The sequence below is a fragment of the Astatotilapia calliptera genome, chromosome 7 (assembly GCF_964374335.1).
Source record: "Astatotilapia calliptera chromosome 7, fAstCal68.1, whole genome shotgun sequence".
NCBI lineage: Eukaryota > Metazoa > Chordata > Actinopteri > Cichliformes > Cichlidae > Astatotilapia > Astatotilapia calliptera.
The window spans coordinates 51,063,356-51,083,382 of record NC_137428.1 but is presented as its reverse complement, the minus strand read 5'-3'; the positions used below and the strand labels follow the sequence as shown (position 1 = coordinate 51,083,382).

At 41.2% G+C, this 20,027-nt stretch overlaps 1 protein-coding gene across 9 annotated transcripts in view; it reads right to left on the bottom strand.

The window, feature by feature from the left end:
• Positions 1–20,027, bottom strand: part of pparab (peroxisome proliferator-activated receptor alpha b) — an 85,777-nt gene that overhangs the window by 2,784 nt on the left and 62,966 nt on the right. For all 9 annotated transcript variants that reach the window (XM_080303798.1, XM_080303799.1, XM_080303801.1 and 6 more), the window contains 4 exons: positions 14,110–14,359; positions 11,783–11,946; positions 7,768–7,906; positions 2,444–2,643 (listed from right to left, as the gene is read on the bottom strand). In XM_080303798.1, the coding sequence (XP_080159924.1) occupies positions 2,444–2,643; positions 7,768–7,906; positions 11,783–11,946; positions 14,110–14,317 (711 nt within the window). In that variant the 5' untranslated portion in view covers positions 14,318–14,359. The remainder of the gene's footprint in view (positions 1–2,443; positions 2,644–7,767; positions 7,907–11,782; positions 11,947–14,109; positions 14,360–20,027) is intronic.

Here is a 20,027-nt window from a genome sequence, read left to right as displayed (position 1 = left end):
GCAAACTTGTCAACGTGAATAACTGACTGACTGGAGTGTTTACAGATAATAATCTTCACTGAGAGGAAAGGCTAAGCCTAGAGCCCTTATTGACATCTGAATGTTTTGTTTCCGCGATGACACGCGTACTGTCCTTCATTTTACTGCTACACACACACACCAGCCACATCATTAAACCCACAAACAGGCACAAAGTGCAACAGTGATCATCTCATCACAACGCAATGCTTGAATTCATGTGAAAGTTACTTGAACAGCTAAAACTTACTTAAACTTAGATGCTGATGCACACATTCCACTAATTCCAAATCCGAGTGAACCAAGCGGGGACATGTGGCCCAGAGGATCCGTCGCCAATGTTCTAGTGCCAAAAACCGCTGGACACCCACAAAGGTCCCATATCCATGCCCTGAGTCAGAGCTGTTTCGGTGCTTGAGAAAAACCAGCTCACTATTACGTGCTTGAAGTTCTGCTGAATTCAATTATATTTATATAGAAAAATAAGAAATATATGATTGTAGGTAACTATAATTATAAACCTCGCACAAAAAGTAAGGAAATTTGTGTTTGATCAATTATTTCTTTGTTGTAACAACTGTTCTTGGCAGTAAATCTGGAACGTAAAGATTTGGCTTTTAGGGTTTTTTTTGTTTTTCATATGCGCAACCCACAAATGCATTTTCTGTCATTTTCTGGCGCCATTGTTGGGCAAACAAACAGGCTTTCCAACAGTATAAAATTTATTTCCAAGAAGCATTGTCACAACAACGAAATCATCGACCAAGACAATTAAAAAAAAAATTTAGATGTTACTCACAATATCCACAACTGAAGGCACAGTTAGAGCTCAAAGAAATGCAGCGTGAACACAGAGTTTAATTCAAAATGTCTAAAATTTTAAATGTTGACACTGTGCCCAGTGCCCTGTCAAGAGGTCTGTTTACAGTGAGTGTACCTGTACAGAAACCATACAAAAGCATTGTGGGCAGTTAACGGGTGTTTCGGTTATGTCACTGTTCCCACAGAGGACAAGTTACAGCATTTCGATGAACAGATTTACACCTGCTGCTGCACATCGGAGCTCTGACTCATGAATGCTGCTCTAACTGTGGGCTAGAGTAACAAGGGAAGGTATGCGCAACACAACGCTGAGGTGGTTAATTTTGTACTTTTACGTCATGCTAACATTCCTTGATTTGATAACGGAGGTTCAGATGAGGAGAAGATCAAAAAAGGTTCACAGCTCCAGAAGTCAAAGCGTGTATACTCTGCTTTTTGAGCACAACATATTTTTGAGTAAAACTCGCTAGAATTATTATTGTGATGCATTAAAAGAAAGACTAAATAGGTGGAATTCTTTTGAAAAGCGTCTTTCTATTTCTCTTAAGTGAAATAGCAAAACTAGTGTTTTCCACAACTTGTTGCTGATTCCAATTTGTCACACGATACACTTTTCAGGAACTGTCCTTATATTATATCACTGCTTGCCACATGAACTACACAAATGTGTACTGGCATTGCAATCATTTGAATTGTTTTCTAAACAGAAGACGCTGCAGTGGAGTAACACGTCAAAGCAGGGGGGGGATACTAATCTACACTTATAAAGTTTTCAGAATGCAGAAACTTGCTATTTACTCATTGGTGAGACCTTTAGGCCTGGGTTGAAGTGACAAGCATTTGTATCCAGATCAAGACATATATATATACATGTATATTTAATAGTCTCTGTATGAGTAAAGTTAAATTTGACGAGACTTATTGAGATGTACATTATTGAAATTACAACAAGACTTTTATGGGCAGTTACGAGTTGTGTAAAAGCGCTGCGATAGCAAAGGTAGGTTAAACAATAATCAGTCACTGAGTACTTTCTACCCACTCTGCTTGTTCATCAGGAGCTTTGAAGCAGTGGATAAGATCTGTGCCTGAACTTGGATGAGCACTTGGACCGATCTGTCCCTCTTGACCTATTTTACACCTACACATCCATCCATGGAATTCAGACTCTCTGGGCTGCAGTCCATGAACCTCTCCTTTTCTAGCCCCCCGCTTTTTATCCCCCTCGGTAGGAAAGAAGCACATTGGAGGGGGGAATGCTTTTAGGGTGAATGGGAATGGGTGATAAAAAGAACATACACATTAAGGGAAATGCACAGTGAAAGGCTAAGTAACAGGCTTAAGTAAGTCCTTGCCCATCCTGTGTGCTGAATTGCTCCGCTGGTTGAGCAACTTATTTTTGTCATTGGCTGGCTGTGTCTAATCTCTAAGGGAGCGATTGCCAGGTCATATTGAGACATGAAAAAATAAATTAAAAGTTACAAAACCACATGACCTCGCACTATGAGGAAAAGCTGGAAATGGAAGAACGTGCGAATATGAGGTCCACATGTGCAACACTTTTCACTCACCAACCCATTACTTTACTCACTAATCAACGTACAGCAGTGTTGGTCTTGCCCATGAGAATGGATCGAGCCTTGGCCTTGTTCATGTTGAAGTTCTTCAGGTAAGCCTCATAAATGTGCTTGGCCAGGGTCTTCTGGTCAGCTAGCTGGGGGTTTTCCACCTCTTTGTCCACCGTCACCATCTCCGCCTTTAGTTTGAGCTTCTCTGACTGGGGCATCCGACCAAACCGGATGGCTGCGGACGGCACACAGAGAGATGGAGATGACTTTGTGGTGACATAAAAGTGTCGAGTCATAGATTTATTTCAGTTACACCAAGTGCAGTTCCAGTAAAAGCACCTTGCTAAATACAACTGTTTCAAGCAAACTTAAAAATGAAGGCAAAATATTAAATGTATCCAGAAAATATAAACAATTTCTGCAAATTCAAAAAGCTAATACTTTAATATGGTAGTACTGCAGAAAGCATATCTGTTGCCAAACACCACAGAGGATGTGCAGACAGCCTTATATTGTATTCTAAAGAAGGAACTCTTGAATAACATACAAGCACAGGATGAATTTAGTGGAAGAGAATACACAGATGGAATGGACAAGTTAAAACGGCATTTATAGCTGAACACAACAGAACACATTCCACGATAACACCATAAACGTCCAATGCTGAGCTCAATCAAAGATGTAATTTAACTTGTATCTGCCCGTCTCAGTGCCAGCTTAAATTCAGTGGCTTATAGCCGGATGAAAGTACAAACATCGAAGAAACAAGAGACTTGTTTCATGAAGTCAATTTAGTTCCCCTGGCTTTTGCCAAAACATCTCGCTATGCCTGAACACGTACAATAAATCTACAGCAACAAAAACAGTTTAAAAGGTCAGGAAAAACACTTTACCATAGAAGGTTCAGTCAAATATGTAACAATTTTCAGTGCATCAGAAATATCCTGTGCTATATGAAACATTGTGCAAGGATAAGAAGAAAAAAAAAGAGACAGTAAACATGTCTGCTTGCCATTATAATAATAATAATAATGGATTGGATTTATATAGCGCTTTTCAAGGCACCCAAAGCGCTTTACAATGCCACTATTCATTCACTCTCACATTCACACACTGGTGGAGGCAGCTACAGTTGTAGCCACAGCTGCCCTGGGGCAGACTGACAGAAGCGAGGCTGCCATATCGCGCCATCGGCCCCTCTGGCCAACACCAGTAGGCAAGTAGGGTAAAGTGTCTTGCCCAAGGACACAACGACCAGGACAGAGAGCCCAGGGATCGAACCGGCGACCTTCCGGTTACAGATGCGATTCCCAACCCCCTGAGCCACGGTCGCCCATTGAAAGGCAAATGGACTTTTTATGCATTACAGTAATGACATAAGTTAGCACAAATTACAAAGTGGGCAACATTTGCTTGAAACGTTCTTCAACAACATGTGTTAATAAGCGCTATTTCTCTATGAGAGGATGCTGGCATCGCTCAGACTGTCTGATCCCATTTGACTAATGAGATTAGAGGTGAACTATTTCCAACCCCTCTTCACTAGTTTAAATGTGCACAAGCTGTTTTACTCACACACAAATCTGCACGTCTGTGTGAGGAGACCAGCTGTACTAACTGCCTGTTTTTTATGAGCCCGTAAAAGCATTAAAAAAAAACATCAGACATTTATTGATGGTTGCTTACAAAATGAATCCGAGCATACTGAAGAGGACTGCGAAAGGATGAGACCTTGAGCTGGCAGGCAGCACGAGGGCCCGTTAGATTACTGCTCAGAATGTGGATGGATCATCTGAAGCTAGTAAAGCTCCACGGTGGGCGCCTGGCCAGGAGCCAAGTCCAATTAAGATGTGAGGAAGTGATTGATGCTAAGCTTCGTGTAAGTCTAATTCCTAAGCAACAGTATGAGGGGATAAGCGTGGAAGGGAGCTGAAGGTGGGCAGGGGTCAGTCCGTCAGTCTGCTGAGCCGTCTGCGTCTTGTCAGCAAATGAAATGCGTGAGGAAATAAGTTGCTGGATTTGAGAAAACTTTCAGTCCCTTTTGCTAATAAAGAGTTTTTGTGCTGTTGCAATGCTTAGAAACAAAGTGTTTGGGTAAAGAAAAGTGCGATGTGTGTATTTTTGGGTGAATGAAGCTTGTATTAAAAAAGTACTTTGAGTGTTCATTTAGAGTAGAAAAGCACTATATACCATGATGAAGGATAACATTATGACCACCTGCCTAGATATTGTCTTGGTCCTCTTTGGCTGCTAAAAACAGCCCGGCTCCTCAGGGAAAGACTCCTGAAGGTGTGGTGTGATATCTGGCACCAAGATGTTTGCACCATATCCTTTAAGTCCTCAAAGCTGAGAGGTGAGGCCTCCATGGATCAAACACCTCAAACTTGTGCTCAAACCATTCCTGAACCATTTTTGCTTTGTGGCAGGGTGCATTATCCTGCTGAAAGAGGCCATCAGGGAATTCCGCCTCCATGAAAGGGTCACGTGGTCTGCAGTATTGCTTAAGTAGGCGGTATGCGTGAAGTAACATCCACATGGATGGCAGGACCCAAAAGACAAAAAAAATCTGACTGCCCATCCCTGACTCATTTGTGTATTCTGACACCTTTCTATCAGAATCAGCATTAAATATTTTTCACCAATTTGAGCTACAATAGCTTGTCTGTTAGACCGGACCACACTGGCGATCCTTCACTCCTCATGTGCGTCAATCATCCTGTCACTGGTTCACCACTGTTCTTTCCATGGATCAACTTTGACAGATACTGACCGCTGCAGACTGGAAACACCCTAAAAGAGGTGCAGTTTTGGAGATGCTCTGACCCAGCCGTCTAGCCATCACAATTCGGCTCTTGTCAAACTTGCTCAAATTCTCACACTTGCCCATTTTTCCTGATTTTAACATGTCAACTACAAGGTCAAAATGTTCATTTGCTCCCTGATATATCCCACCCACTAACAGATGAGTCTGATCACTGCCTGATCGGTGTACCAGTCCTTTTTTCGATTACCGTAATTGTCGGGCTATAAGCCGCTACTTTTTGCACAAGCTTTGAACCCTGCGGCTTTTAGTCAGGTGCGGCTTTTCTATGGATTTTCCATGATTTTTGTCATATCGTAAGACGATTTGTTTTGTTTGTTCCGCTGTTGTACGGCACTACGTTGCCTGGCGGAAGGATCGGGGTTCAAGAGTGGTATGTTAGTCACATGTCCGTCCGCCAGGCAACGTAGTGCCGTACGAAGTAGCGCGAAAAACAAACTTCAAAGTAGCGCTACGCATTCAGCGGGAGTCGTGGATGATGAGCGGCGATAAACTTGCAAAAAGCAAGTTATGCCCAAAAAGCAAGTTATGCCCAACTCCACCGGTGGATTCTGACAGCGTGGAAAAGTGTGAAAACATCCACGATCACCAACGGATTTTGAAGGGCTGGACTGCTGCATGATGGAGAGGACACCGCCACGGCCCTTCTGAGGGTGTTCGACTCTGACACTGACAACGAGGATTTCTTTGGTTTTGAAAGTGACAACGAAGGAGAGAAGCGGAGAGTGGATGACGAAGCCATCCTGAGCCTGTTCGTATCCGACACTGGAGAAGAGGACTTTGGTGGTTTTAGAGCGCAGGAAGAAGAGAAAGATGGTGAATGACTGACTTTTCTTCTTGTTAAAGCCGTGTCACTGCACCTGAGCCTAAAAGGTAGTCCGAATCTATTTTTCTGTTGTGCTGTAGGTTACTGTTATGTACTACATGTGCAAATATGTACCCATAACTTGTTTTTCAAAAATATTAATAAAAGGGCTGTGTCTCCAAACAGCCATCTCTTTCCTGACAATTCCCTTTGTGCATATTCTCTTACATATGATAAGTCAACATTGAAACACCTGCGGCTTTTAGTCAGGTGCGGCTAATGTATGTACAAAACAGGATTTTCCCCTGATTTTAGCTTTTGCAGCTAATATTCAGGTGCGCTTTGTAGTCCGGGAAATACGGTACGTTTTGGAAATAAAGACTTTTACATAAACTACATGCTGAGACTGAAATGTAAATGTAACCATTTTTATTCTAAACTTCTTCACCTTTCTGTTGACGCTTTAACTTTGAATGTCTGATCAGTTTACATTTGAAATTTAAAAAAATAAAATAAAATGCAATACTTGTGGCTACTGTAAATGACTCTAAATCGATACAAAGAGACATACAAAAATAGCCGTGCTGTGGTCCTCTGGTGTCACCACACCTCCAAAGATCAGGTTGTAAGGTTGCGACGGTCTCACATACCCTCAAGTTCCTGTACTCGCTTACATTTTGCTCAATGAAGTCAATAACATAAACCATAAGAGGAGGGGTAACCTAAACTATATCTCAACAGAGAAGGCTATATTCGGTCAATCTCTCCAGAGAGAAATCAAAGCTGTTACACACTGTGTGCACGGACTGGCTGCATTGATACCTTTAGCAGAAGTCCACTCATACAAACACATACACTCATGTTTTCGATCAGCACAATGACCTTAGCCCAGGGTCAACATGACGTGCTATATTTTGAGTGTAAATATCATTTCACACAATATTTTTGTATTTAAAAGAAAGACAGCCCACACCAAGGAGGGAATCTTTTAAGCTTTTCCAATTGTGAAATCCTTGTGTTCCAACATGCATATCTCCCCTCACACACAGACAGAAATAGAGGTTATTGCTGCAAAACACAAGATTTATTTTCAGTGTCCAAGTGAATAGAACTATGCGGAAGTTCAACGAACTAGTAACGGTGATAAATTAGCAATAGTGAGAACCACTTAAACTCTTAATAATTTGCTCTCCTGATGTTCTCCATGTGCTAAATTTGCACAAAATCGGACTATTAGTGAGCGCCAGGTATTTGCAAGCTGGAAATAAAAAATAAAAAAAATCGGGTGGAGGGACGCACAAGGTCATGTGATTTTTCCCTTCCTGTTTGCACATCTGCACCAAATGGGTCAAGCAGTTTCAGCCAATGTAATTATAATGCAATGTGATACTAGCACTGCCAAGACAGAACGGGCGTGCCTTCCATCTGCAGGTTTGTTTCTGGTCTATTTCTGAATAAAAAGAGTGGAAATTGTCCAAAGGTTAAATGAAGACGACATATAAATCTATATTCGCCTGAATTAGGTGTCAGTTAGGGACCTGCCTTAACATGCATCTGAACACCCAACTGTCTGATGGCTTATTTGTGCTAATTATGTGGGTACGTGCCTGTTCAATCTTCCCTGGCAGCAGCACAACTGTGCTACTCTGTTAAGTAGTCTGTGTTTACAAGTAACAAGCAAGATGGACGTGTGGATGTGTGCTTCTGAGCTCGAAGCACTGCCCAGGACTCACCATTGTGGGACATTCCCACTGACAGGCACTTCTGGAAGCGGCAGTATTGGCACTTGTTGCGGTTCTTTTTTTGGATTTTGCAGCGACGTTCACACTTGTCATACTCCAGCTTCAGACGGATGGTCCGGCGAAAAAAACCCTGGGGGGTTGAGGGGAGGGGTTAAAAAAAAGAAAATAAGAAATGTAATTAGTGCTCACATGAAGCAAACGTGTTTTCATTTGACCAGACTGCTCAGACACAAAGTGAAGTATTCTTTGAGAAAGTTCATAAAAATTTAAATAAAACAGAGTAAAGTTTACATTTTACTTTTAATAAAGTTAGCCGTTCAGCAGCCAGTTTCAGAAATAAAATTATCGTCTCCCCACTGTATTAAGACGATAATCATGGGAAAAGCAGCTCTTTGTTCACAAAGCAATACCACCAGTTTCCTTCTGTTTACACAACCTTAACACAAAGCAATATTTAACTTTGGTAAGGAACAGATGGACCAAACAGCACTTATAGTTCATCGAAGGGTAGGAAAATGTCCTGGGGAGGTGCTTCATAACATATTTATCCTTTACTTGCTAACAGCAAGCTTCAAAGATTTCATCCAAAACTCAGTCAATCAGTTTGCTAGAGTATGTACGGAGCAAGAATACACAGACGTGTGACAGTCATGTGAGCTCGCAACACCGGCTGACTTTCACCTACTAACCCTGAGCCTGACACTGGCACACAAACAGGTATACAATAACACGGTGATGGAAAAGAAATTCAGATTTGCTCAAGTGGGCTGCATGCCGGCTTTGGCCATGTCCTGACTGGTGAGGGTCATGTTTCTATTACTGATCGCTGACCAAACATCAGAGAAGAACTAAACAAAAACAGGTGGTTTCCATGGTTGTTTCCTCCTTATTTTTTTAATTAATTAATTTTTACACAAATAAAAAAAATTATATTTAAAAAAAAAAAAGCACTTCTAAATCAGTATATGGATGAGGCAGGGTGCTTAATGGTCATGCTTTACATTAAATATGGATATTTGTGTATATAAAAAGCAATACTTTTAAATACTATGTGTATTTAAATAATTATTGATCAGTGTATACAGATATATATATAAAGATATTTTAACACGTTGACGCCGTGAAGCCCCACGCACGGGGCGATCCGCAGTAACTCGCTAACAGAGATTTGCCACGTTAATGCGGTTATGGCGTTTAACGTCATTTTAATGAGATTAACGCTGGCAGCACTAATATATATATTAATCTAAAAAAGCCTGTGTATTCGATAAGTATATTTATTTAGCACATATATGTATAGATTTGATTGTATAATGAAAACTTATACACATATAACAGGGGTGGGGGAACTCCAGGCCTAAAGGGCTGGTGTCCTGCAGGTTTTAGATGCGTCCTTGATCCAACACAGCTGATTCAAACGGCTGAATTACCCCCTCAACATGTCTTGAAGTTCTTCAGAAGCCTGGTAATGAACTAATCACTTCATTCAGGTGTGCTGACCCAGGGTGAGATCTAAAACCTGCAAGGCACTGGCCTTCAAGGCCTGGAGTTACCCACCCCTGGCATATAATGACCTAAAGCACGGGTGTCAGACTCCAGTCCTCGAGGGCCAGCGTCCTGAAACTTTTCTATGTGTCCCTGCTGCAGAACACCTTAATAAAATTAGTAGGTCATTAGAAAAACTTGACTACATGCTGAAGTGACAATTCAGTCATTTGATTCATGTTACAGCAGCTCATTAGTGAATGAACATGGTACAATAATAGTATTTTTAGAAATACAATTTTCCAAACACTTAAATTTATTTAGCATGCAGTCAAGTCCTACAGAGTCTTGTTAATGAGTCATTTTCACTCAGCTGTGTTGCAGCAGAGAGACATTTAAAAGTTTGATGTGAAACGTGAATATGATAGCTTTCTTTTATTTCATGTTCATTTATTTCTTTTGTAAATTAACATTTCTTTCTTATATCTTTGAAATAAAGACTTCAATTCCATGGTTTGGCTGTGCAATCATCAGTAGCTTGTAACAGAAAAACCTTTATCAACGTTAAACAAAGTAAAAATCTGATTTTCATTCATTCATATTTTTTTCTAATTTTGGCTAAACTACTGCTGTTTTTCCTCAACTGTAACTTTGATTGTGGCATATTTAGTCATCCATATTTCAGAATTTCATTAAATTTCTCGAATACTTCCTACAGTTTCTTCCCACATCCCAGTAACCCTTTCACTGTCATCAGTCACTCACTCAGCTCATTATACAAGGTGACAGAAGGACTCACTTTCTTCTCACAGCTGTCATCAGCAATGTGAGAACTCCTGCTCTACATAATCATTTCTCAGTTATTGAGTGCTTTAAGAGAACGTGAGGATAACGCTGTTTAAATTTGTAATTAAAGGCACAATTTCCAGATTTTCTGGTTATGATCAAGAAATGTTGACTTCTCCCATTCAACTCATGTTCAAAGTTTGGGGTTTAACATTAACCTTTAGTACTTTCAGGCCACCTCTTATAGATATGCACTGACATGACTTTTTCCTAAAGGTATAGGCTGAACAAATTTACCTTGACTTCGGAGAAATTCCTTTGATTTATTGTTTTACAGCCTTAAGACTTGCTGTAAAACAACTCTGGCTGACCTGTGGACTGACCTCAGGTAGCATCTACTACAGATACATCTGTATCAAAGCACTGATCTACAGTCACGCAACATGATTATTCCATTTTATCTGAGTTTTTCTATCACTTCTATCACTGGCTGACACATCTAAGTTAAGTGTATTTACAGAGCGCAGAAGTACAGACGTCCCCCGATTTAATCGCCATGTCTTCCAGATCGTTTACCTGAAGTAAGTGACAGCCAGCAGTAGCTGAAAAACATCTCAAGTCACACCGTCTTTGACCCTTAGTTTATCTTAAGACGGCCTTGGTTTCCTCTTCAACAACTGGTAAACAATTAACTGAATGACTAATAAGCAACCATGTGTAAAGGCCAAATGTGACATTTACGATGTTGTTATAAGCCATCATTAGTCACAAGACACACACTGCACCTGGATTCAGTCTGGCTTTTCCTTCTTTTTTTAGTGTTATACCTAAAAATAAGAAATAATTTACTCTATTGAAACTGGTTAAAGTGGGTTAAGCTGGCTTTCTGTGCCTCACTGAGGGTGCCGTATGGGGAAGGAGATTGGATGGATATTGGTGGTAAAGATTAAGCAGGGCATAGGGTGAAAAGATGAGTGCGCTCATCTGGCAAAAGGACCTATGAAGTCTATCGAGCATAATGACAGAACCACTTTTTCGACAATAGCTACATTCGCCAAGGGAGTTTTGACTTTGTTAGCATTGCATTATTTATTAAACATTTAAAGGAATTTTATACAACAATTGCATGAATGCTACACATGTAGTGTAGGCACATATGAAAAAACTAATTACAGTACTCCCGCAATTATCCGAGGGGTTACGTTCTAGAATGTAAAAACCATGTTTATTTTATTATTTTTATATATTCAAAACCATAAAAACCCTCCGCACACTCTTATAAAACTTTTCTACCCTCCTAAACACTTTTGAGATACATCCATACGTATTTTAAAAACATTTGTATGTGCAGCGGCACAGTATACCTATAGGCTGCAGAAACCCGCGATTTAACAAAATTCCCGTGATATAAATTTATAGATAAATCCGGGATTGTAGAGAGTCCGCAAAACGTGAACCGCGGTGTGGCGTGGGAATACTGTACACTCAAAATCTGAGTATGTCAAGCATATTAAATTCAAAAAGGAAAATAACAAAAGCCTGCACTTTACATTTGTTTTTACAGCACTATAAACGTCTTTAAGTGCATTTAAAAAAGACCGAAGAAAACAAAATGAATGTATAAAAAAATACAACACAATTCTCTTAAAAGTAAATACTGTCCAGAGAGTGAGCTGCCTTGCCGTGTGCGCTCTCAGAGCACTTCTTCTTTATTTTACAAAAATCTTTATCTCACCTTGCAGCCCTCGCAGGCATGGACTCCGTAGTGGTAGCCCGAGGCGCGGTCAGAACACACTCGGCACTCCAGGTTCAGTGATGTGGATGAAGATGACAATTCCTCCTGGCCAGCCACCACGCCGTAAACAACCGATGATGGGCTGGATGCTGGCGTAAGCGCATCTAATAAAACAAGCATGCACATGATTACATTTTCTCCTGATATATAATAATATATTGCTCTAAATGACACTAATATTTAATGGTAACTAAAAAGATCTGGGTTTTTTACTATTTGTCGACAAATGCTATTATAATTTTAACTGAAGTAAGGAATGGCACAAAAAACTAAAAGGAAATGAATATTCACAAACTTGTACAGAAGACGGAATCACTGAGAACCAAAGACAGAAGTGGCCGAGTGTCTGAAGGTCACAAAATGAAAAGAAAATGCTTTTCCAAAAATCCTAGTTTTTGGATCCTTGCATTATTTTACACACAAACAAAACCCTAGTTTCATCTCATCTGACCAAAGGTAGCGCTTCCAGTTTGCCCGCATACTTCAGTCTGGCTTTAGGGTGTCTCTTCTTCTTGGTCTGCAAGCTCTCAGTCCATTCCTGTGCAGGATTCTGGTGACTGTCTTCTTTGAGACTACAGATCCTGACTTAGCTACGTCTCTTGCTAGTGTCTTGGCAGTTGTTCTGGGGTCTTCAAACACATTTCTCACTAGTTTTCTTTCAGAGTCTTTGAAATCTTTCACTTCCTACCTCTGCCAGGCTTGTCCTGTACTTTGTGGCTCTTTGAATTTCTTGATGATACTTCTCACTCCAATTCTTGTTCACCTGGAAATGCTGTGATAACTTTCTATATCCATCTCCTGCTTTGTGAGACAATTCTTTTTCTGCTCTTTTATTGTGTGCAGATAGAAATAATTATTTCTAAAGAAAACTAGTATATTTAGAAATGCTATGTTGAAAATCCCTCGATCTCTCGATAAAAGCACTGCACAAAATTTTGACCCAAAAAAATGTACATTTCACAGAGCCGCCTCATCCTATGTCTAAAGTTGAAAGCTTGAGAAATTTGAACTACATATGATCATTGACATCTGCACATTCACCTCTCTTTGCCAAAGAGCCGGTGAATCTGAAGCACAGTTGCACCTCTATGACCCAATTAGGACAGCCCGTTCCATCACAGCATTTACTTACAGATATTAACACGCTGTGATGTACTGCCTGTCACAAACATAGGATCATTATGTAGTACTATTACAGATCCTCGTCATGGATGACAGGTCATGGGGTTTGCTGCGTGTTGCCAACAGCTTTCCATTTCCACACTGCAAAGGGAACGTGGTTGGTAGAACTTGCTTGGTACACAAATAGCGCAGATGAAATGGTACAAAACAGTGGCACTAAGTCAAGCCACATGAGTTTTGGCGATAGATGCCAGCACAGGGATAAGCAGCATTTGGCAGTGAGCTGTGTTCCAGCTTGGGGCAAGTGCACATGTTTTGACTGAGAGCAGAGAGTGAAAGCATATGAGTTTCTGCTCCTGTCTCTCACCGTGTTTGTGCTCCTAAACACCCATAAATCGCATGCACCCTCACACTGCCTTTTCCGTGATGTCATCAAATGTTTCTCCGATGCTCAGTGCTCTTCCACCCCCCCCTTCTTCCCTGTCTTACATGTACTCTTCACAGCTCCTTCACTTGTTGCATTTCTTCTTTTTTTTTAAGCATGTAAATTTACCAGACCCAGTCTATTCAGGAGGAAACACAGAAGAAAATTGGATGTTTCCTGATAGGTTTTGCATGGTGGTTTAGGAATGTGTAAATTCCTTGTTGGATATGGGGCAAAGAGAAAGGCTGGAAGGAGAAGGAAAAAAAGAGGTAAAACTAGAGAGTCACAAGGATGATAGGTGAATAAGGCCAGAGGAGAAAAATGGAAAAACGGTGGAAATACTGAAGGAAAGAAAGGAAATCTCTCAGGAGACTCAGATATCACACCAATCGCTAAAAGGGCAATTTCTCAAATCATTAGGAAGTGTTTTAGTCTGGACAGAGGAGACTGAGAAAAAGTTTGTTAAGATAACAGATAATGTAGTACAGCCTTTTAAGAGAAAAAAGTTAAAAAGGCCAAAGTGAGTTTCTTATCTAAACCTCAATTTGGAGCAAAATAGGGATTACGGGGCTAAACTGAAGGACTCCTGGTTTGACAACAACAAGAATGGCAAGGAGATTACACTGAGGTGCTGGGACATTGTGAAACCAGAGCGAGAAAGCAAACCATTCATGGTCTGACTGTAACTTTGTAAACAAAAAGAAATCACACTTAATTTTACCGAGGACGGTGGACCCATCAGAGCCGTTGCTGGAGGATTGGTATTTTGGGACACCAAATGAGCTAAGAGCGTCGTCGCTGATGGATTGGGAGATGTCCTGGAGCTGCTCCATGCTACCCATGAAATCGTCATCAGCACACAGGGGACTGCCCAGCACCGAGTCCTCCAGGGGAGAGGGGGGATGGTAATGGGTCTCCATGTCGACCATTGTGGTGATGGGAGGAGGCTGGCGGCACTCTCACTCATCAAACTGGAGACCAAGGACAAGGGTGCAAGGGAAGGGAAACAAACAGAGGTCAAAGAGGTCAAATACAAACACGGGCTGGCCGACAGAGATTAAAAAGTCACCCCGATTTTTACATTTGTATTTGTACATAAAGCTCACATGAGCTTGCCAATATGGCCACGACATCACGACATATAATGCTTATTATGTTTATCATTTTTGGATAGCAGTTAGCAGACATTGTTAACAGAATTTTTTTGACTTGATAATACTAACCAACTTTTTCTGGTCATTTTGGTTTTTAGGGTCTGCACAAAATGTAAAATGGCAATCTAAAGAAAAGTAAAGGCTTCTGAGTAGATATCTCAGTTAATGAGTTGACGCTGAAATGTCCGGGGACTGCCAGAGAGCGAGGGGTCTAAGGATTTAAACTTTCACTGTGGACATCTATGTAAAACTTTATAGCACTCTATCCAAAGGTTGCTCAGATATCTCAGTATGCCAACAGACTAAGAGACCAAACACTAACAGTACCTTTATCATCATCAACACAGCTGAGTAAAACTCCATTATCTTTCAGTGCAAATGATTCAAAACAGCTCTGAATAACACGTTCAGGCCTCATGAGAAGGGCTGACGCAACATGTGGCCATCAATACGCTGACCCATGTGCAACAGCTGTTGCACATGGGTCAGCAGGCCATGAAGGAATGAAGCACACGGAGTATCTTATGACACAACACGGGCCTCTCTACTCCCCTTAGCTATTCACCGCACGTAGAGTAACTATATCCACACAAAACCTTAGTGCTGAAATAAGACAAAGACTGAGGGTAGAAATATAGACTGAAGACATGTGGAGGCACGAATGTAGGACAGTTATTCCAGCTATAGGCTGTGCTGTAATAGGAAGGCTGAGTCTGAGGTTGGCTAGAAGACACATAAGAGACTGGCATGGCGTATTAGGGGTGGGGGAAAAAAATCGATACTGTGTAGTATCGTGATATTTTGTTTGCTAATAATGTATCGATACAGGGACAGCAGAAATCGATTTTGTTACAAAAAAAGTTTTTGTGGACTGGAACTCTGACTTCAGAGCATGTTGATCCTTTTTCTGAGCAAGAGTCCTGACATTCCTTCACTGTCCAAATGTGTTTAACTTGTTTTTTGGCAGCAATAAACATGACAGTTTACTTATTTTAATTTAAGACATGTTTTATTTTAATTAAGTTTAAAACTTTTTTATTTAATGTAAAATTATATTTTATTTTAATTTACTTTCAAGTTCTTCAGTTGCTGAATGGGCTGCATAGTTTTCATAAATTGCATAGTTCAGAATAGCTATAATTGTACCAGATGGTTGCATTCAGTTAAGTTGGACTAGACTGTAATATAAACCGTTCAGTTTGTCAACAATAAAACTGACTGAAATGAGAGAAAGACTGAGTGTGAGACTTTGATATTAGATAAAATGAATATTGATAAAGTTTACCTTTATGTACAGAATCTGAATATCGCAAAATATTTTAAAAATTGCAATAATATCGTATCGTGCGTTAAGTATTGTGATAATATCGTATCGTGGGATGTATGGTGATTCCCACCTCTATGGCGTATAGATGGATGAAACTTTGCTGAATTGCACAGTGGATGCTGGGAGGAGCTACACAGTTGCTTCTTAGGCTTAGCGTAAGAATGGTATTGGGAATGGACCCCCAATCGCATAATTCAACTTTGTAAAGTGGGTCAATCTTTAGTAAGTTCATTCCATCAGGCCATGCTAAGGACATGAAACAAGGGGAAGAAGATGGTGACAGTGAGATAAGGGTGAGGATATGACCACAAGACAGCAGCTGCTGGATGTTCTCAGCCAATCCTCGCCTTAACACTTGACTGCCTAGAGTTTAACTTGAACTTGTCCTTTAGTTTGTTAAGTACTGGTGGTTATATTGAGAAGAGAGAGGGGCTACATACCCACACTGACTACAGAGATCATTTGCATACCGTTTTGTCTTCAGTGAGGCAGACATAAAAAAACTAAACTGGTTATACATATGATCTTGCTCTTTTCTTCTATCTGGTGCTTCCGGTAGGGGTTGCTACAGCGAATCATCTGTCTGCATCTTACTCTATGCCCAGCATCCTCTTCTGTCACACCAACCCTCTGCGAGTTCTCTTTCATTACATCCATGAAACTTCTCTCTTGTACTCTTGCCTGGCAGCTCCATCGTTATCTTTGATTTATATATCCACCATCCTTCCTCTGTGCAAGTCCAAACCATTTCAGCCTTGCCTCTAACTTCCAAGTTCCAAGCTTCTGCAAACCACTCCCGATGAGTTGCCCGCCTTAAGGACTTAAGGCCCATCCTGGTCACTCCCAATAAAATTCTGAGCATCTTAACTCTGCCACCTCCTTTTTGTCAGTGCCTCTGTCTCCAAACCATACATTATAACAGGCCTCACTACCAAACTTCCCTTTAAGCCTTGCTGCCATCTCCCCATCACCAATTGCCCCTGACACTCATCTCCACCTACTCCACCCAGTTTTCACCCTGTTTAAACGCATCTACCTCCTTGCATTTTTACTTTTCCACCTGTCTCCCTCTTACTCACACACACATAGTCTGGCTTGCTCCTACTGACTTTCATTCCTCCTGTCCTCTCTCCACCTCCACCTCTTCAAACGTTCTTCCATGTGCTCCTTACTCTCATTACACATCACAATGTTGCCTGCAAATGTTGCAGTCCACAGAGACTCCTGACCTCATCTGTCAGCTTGTACATCACCATGCAATCAAGAGTGGGCTCAGAGTCAATCCTTGATGTAATCACACCCCATCTTGAACCCTTTTGCCACTTCTACCACACACATCGTCACGGTCTTGTTGTCCTGATAGATCTCCCAAACCACCCTCACATACTCCTCTGCCACTCCTGACTTCCTCATGTAGTACCACAGTTCCTATCTTACCAACTTATTATATGCTTTCTCTACAGGGAGTGCAGAATTATTAGGCAAATGAGTATTTTGTCCACATCATCCTCTTCATGCATGTTGTCTTACTCCAAGCTGTATAGGCTCGAAAGCCTACTACCAATTAACCATATTAGGTGATGTGCATCTCTGTAATGAGAAGGGGTGTGGTCTAATGACATCAACACCCTATATCAGGTGTGCATAATTATTAGGCAACTTCCTTTCCTTTGGCAAAATGGGTCAAAAGAAGGACTTGACAGGCTCAGAAAAGTCAAAAATAGTGAGATATCTTGCAGAGGGATGCAGCAGTCACAAAATTGCAAAGCTTCTGAAGCGTGATCATCGAACAATCAAGCGTTTCATTCAAAATAGTCAACAGGGTCGCAAGAAGCGTGTGGAAAAACCAAGGCGCAAAATAACTGCCCATGAACTGAGAAAAGTCAAGCGTGCAGCTGCCAAGATGCCACTTGCCACCAGTTTGGCCATATTTCAGAGCTGCAACATCACTGGAGTGCCCAAAAGCACAAGGTGTGCAATACTCAGAGACATGGCCAAGGTAAGAAAGGCTGAAAGACGACCACCACTGAACAAGACACAAGCTGAAACGTCAAGACTGGGCCAAGAAATATCTCAAGACTGATTTTTCTAAGGTTTTATGGACTGATGTAATGAGAGTGAGTCTTGATGGGCCAGATGGATGGGCCCGTGGCTGGATTGGTAAAGGGCAGAGAGCTCCAGTCCGACTCAGACGCCAGCAAGGTGGAGGTGGAGTACTGGTTTGGGCTGGTATTATCAAAGATGAGCTTGTGGGGCCTTTTCGGGTTGAGGATGGAGTCAAGCTCAACTCCCAGTCCTACTGCCAGTTTCTGGAAGACACCTTCTTCAAGCAGTGGTACAGGAAGAAGTCTGCATCCTTCAAGAAAAACATGATTTTCATGCAGGACAATGCTCCATCACACGCGTCCAAGTACTCCACAGCGTGGCTGGCAAGAAAGGGTATAAAAGAAGAAAAACTAATGACATGGCCTCCTTGTTCACCTGATCTGAACCCCATTGAGAACCTGTGGTCCATCATCAAATGTGAGATTTACAAGGAGGGAAAACAGTACACCTCTCTGAACAGTGTCTGGGAGGCTGTGGTTGCTGCTGCACGTAATGTTGATGGTGAACAGATCAAAACACTGACAGAATCCATGGATGGCAGGCTTTTGAGTGTCCTTGCAAAGAAAGGTGGCTATATTGGTCGCTGATTTGTTTTTGTTTTGTTTTTGAATGTCAGAAATGTATATTTGTGAATGTGGAGATGTTATATTGGTTTCACTGGTAAAAATAAATAATTGAAAGGGGTATATATTAGTTTTTTGTTAAGTTGCCTAATAATTATGCACAGTAATAGTCACCTGCACATACAGATATCCCCCTAAAATAGCTAAAACTAAAAACTAACTAAAAACTACTTCCAAAAACATTCAGCTTTGATATTAATGAGTTTTTTGGGTTCATTGAGAACATGGTTGTTGTTCAATAATAAAATTATTCCTCAAAAATACAACTTGCCTAATAATTCTGCACTCCCTGTAGATACACAAAGACACAGTGAAGCTGCTTTTGACTTTCTCTATACTTCCCACACTCCCGTCAACACTCCAGGCAAACATCACATCTGTAGCGCTCTCTCTCAGTATGGAGCCATATATCTTAACCTAGCTTCAACAACTCTTTCCACAGCTTCATGGTGTGGCTCATCAGCTTTAGGCCTCTGTAGTTACTACAGCTCTGCACATCACCCTTGTTCATGAAAATTGGTACTAATATATATATATATATATATATACACACTACTTCAAGGCTTAAAATGTCAGTAAAAGGGGGATGACTTCTGTTATTACCAACAGTGGCTCTATATATATATATATATATATATATATATATATATATAAAACACCCAGCACGCCCCTGCGGGCGGTTTATCCTTCAAGCTCGGGTCCTCTACCAGAGGCCTGCGCAGTATCTTAGCTGTTCCCAGGACTGCGCTCTTCTGGACAGAGATCTCCGATGTTATTCCCGGGATCTGCTGGAGCCACTCGCCTAGCTTGGGAGTCACCGCACCTAGTGCTCCGATTACCACGGGGACCACCGTTACCTTCACCCTCCACATCCTCTCGAGCTCTTCTCTGAGCCCTTGGTATTTCTCCAGCTTCTCGTGTTCCTTCTTCCTGATATTGCTGTCATTCGGAACCGCTACATCGATCACTACGGCCATCTTCTTCTGTTTGTCTACCACCACTATGTCCGGTTGGTTAGCCACCACCATTTTGTCCGTCTGTATCTGGAAGTCCCACAGGATCTTAGCTCGGTCATTCTCCACCACCCTTGGGGGCATCTCCCATTTTGACCTCGGGACTTCCAGGTTATACTCGGCACAGATGTTCCTGTACACTATGCCGGCCACTTGGTTATGGCGTTCCATGTATGCCTTGCCTGCTAGCATCTTGCACCCTGCTGTTATGTGCTGGATTGTCTCTGGGGCATCTTTACACAGCCTGCACCTGGGGTCTTGCCTGGTGTGATAGACCCCAGCCTCATATATATATATATATATATATATATATATATATATATATATATATATATATATATATATATATATATATATATATATAGAGCCACTGTTGGTAATAACAGAAGTCATCCCCCTTTTACTGACATTTTAAG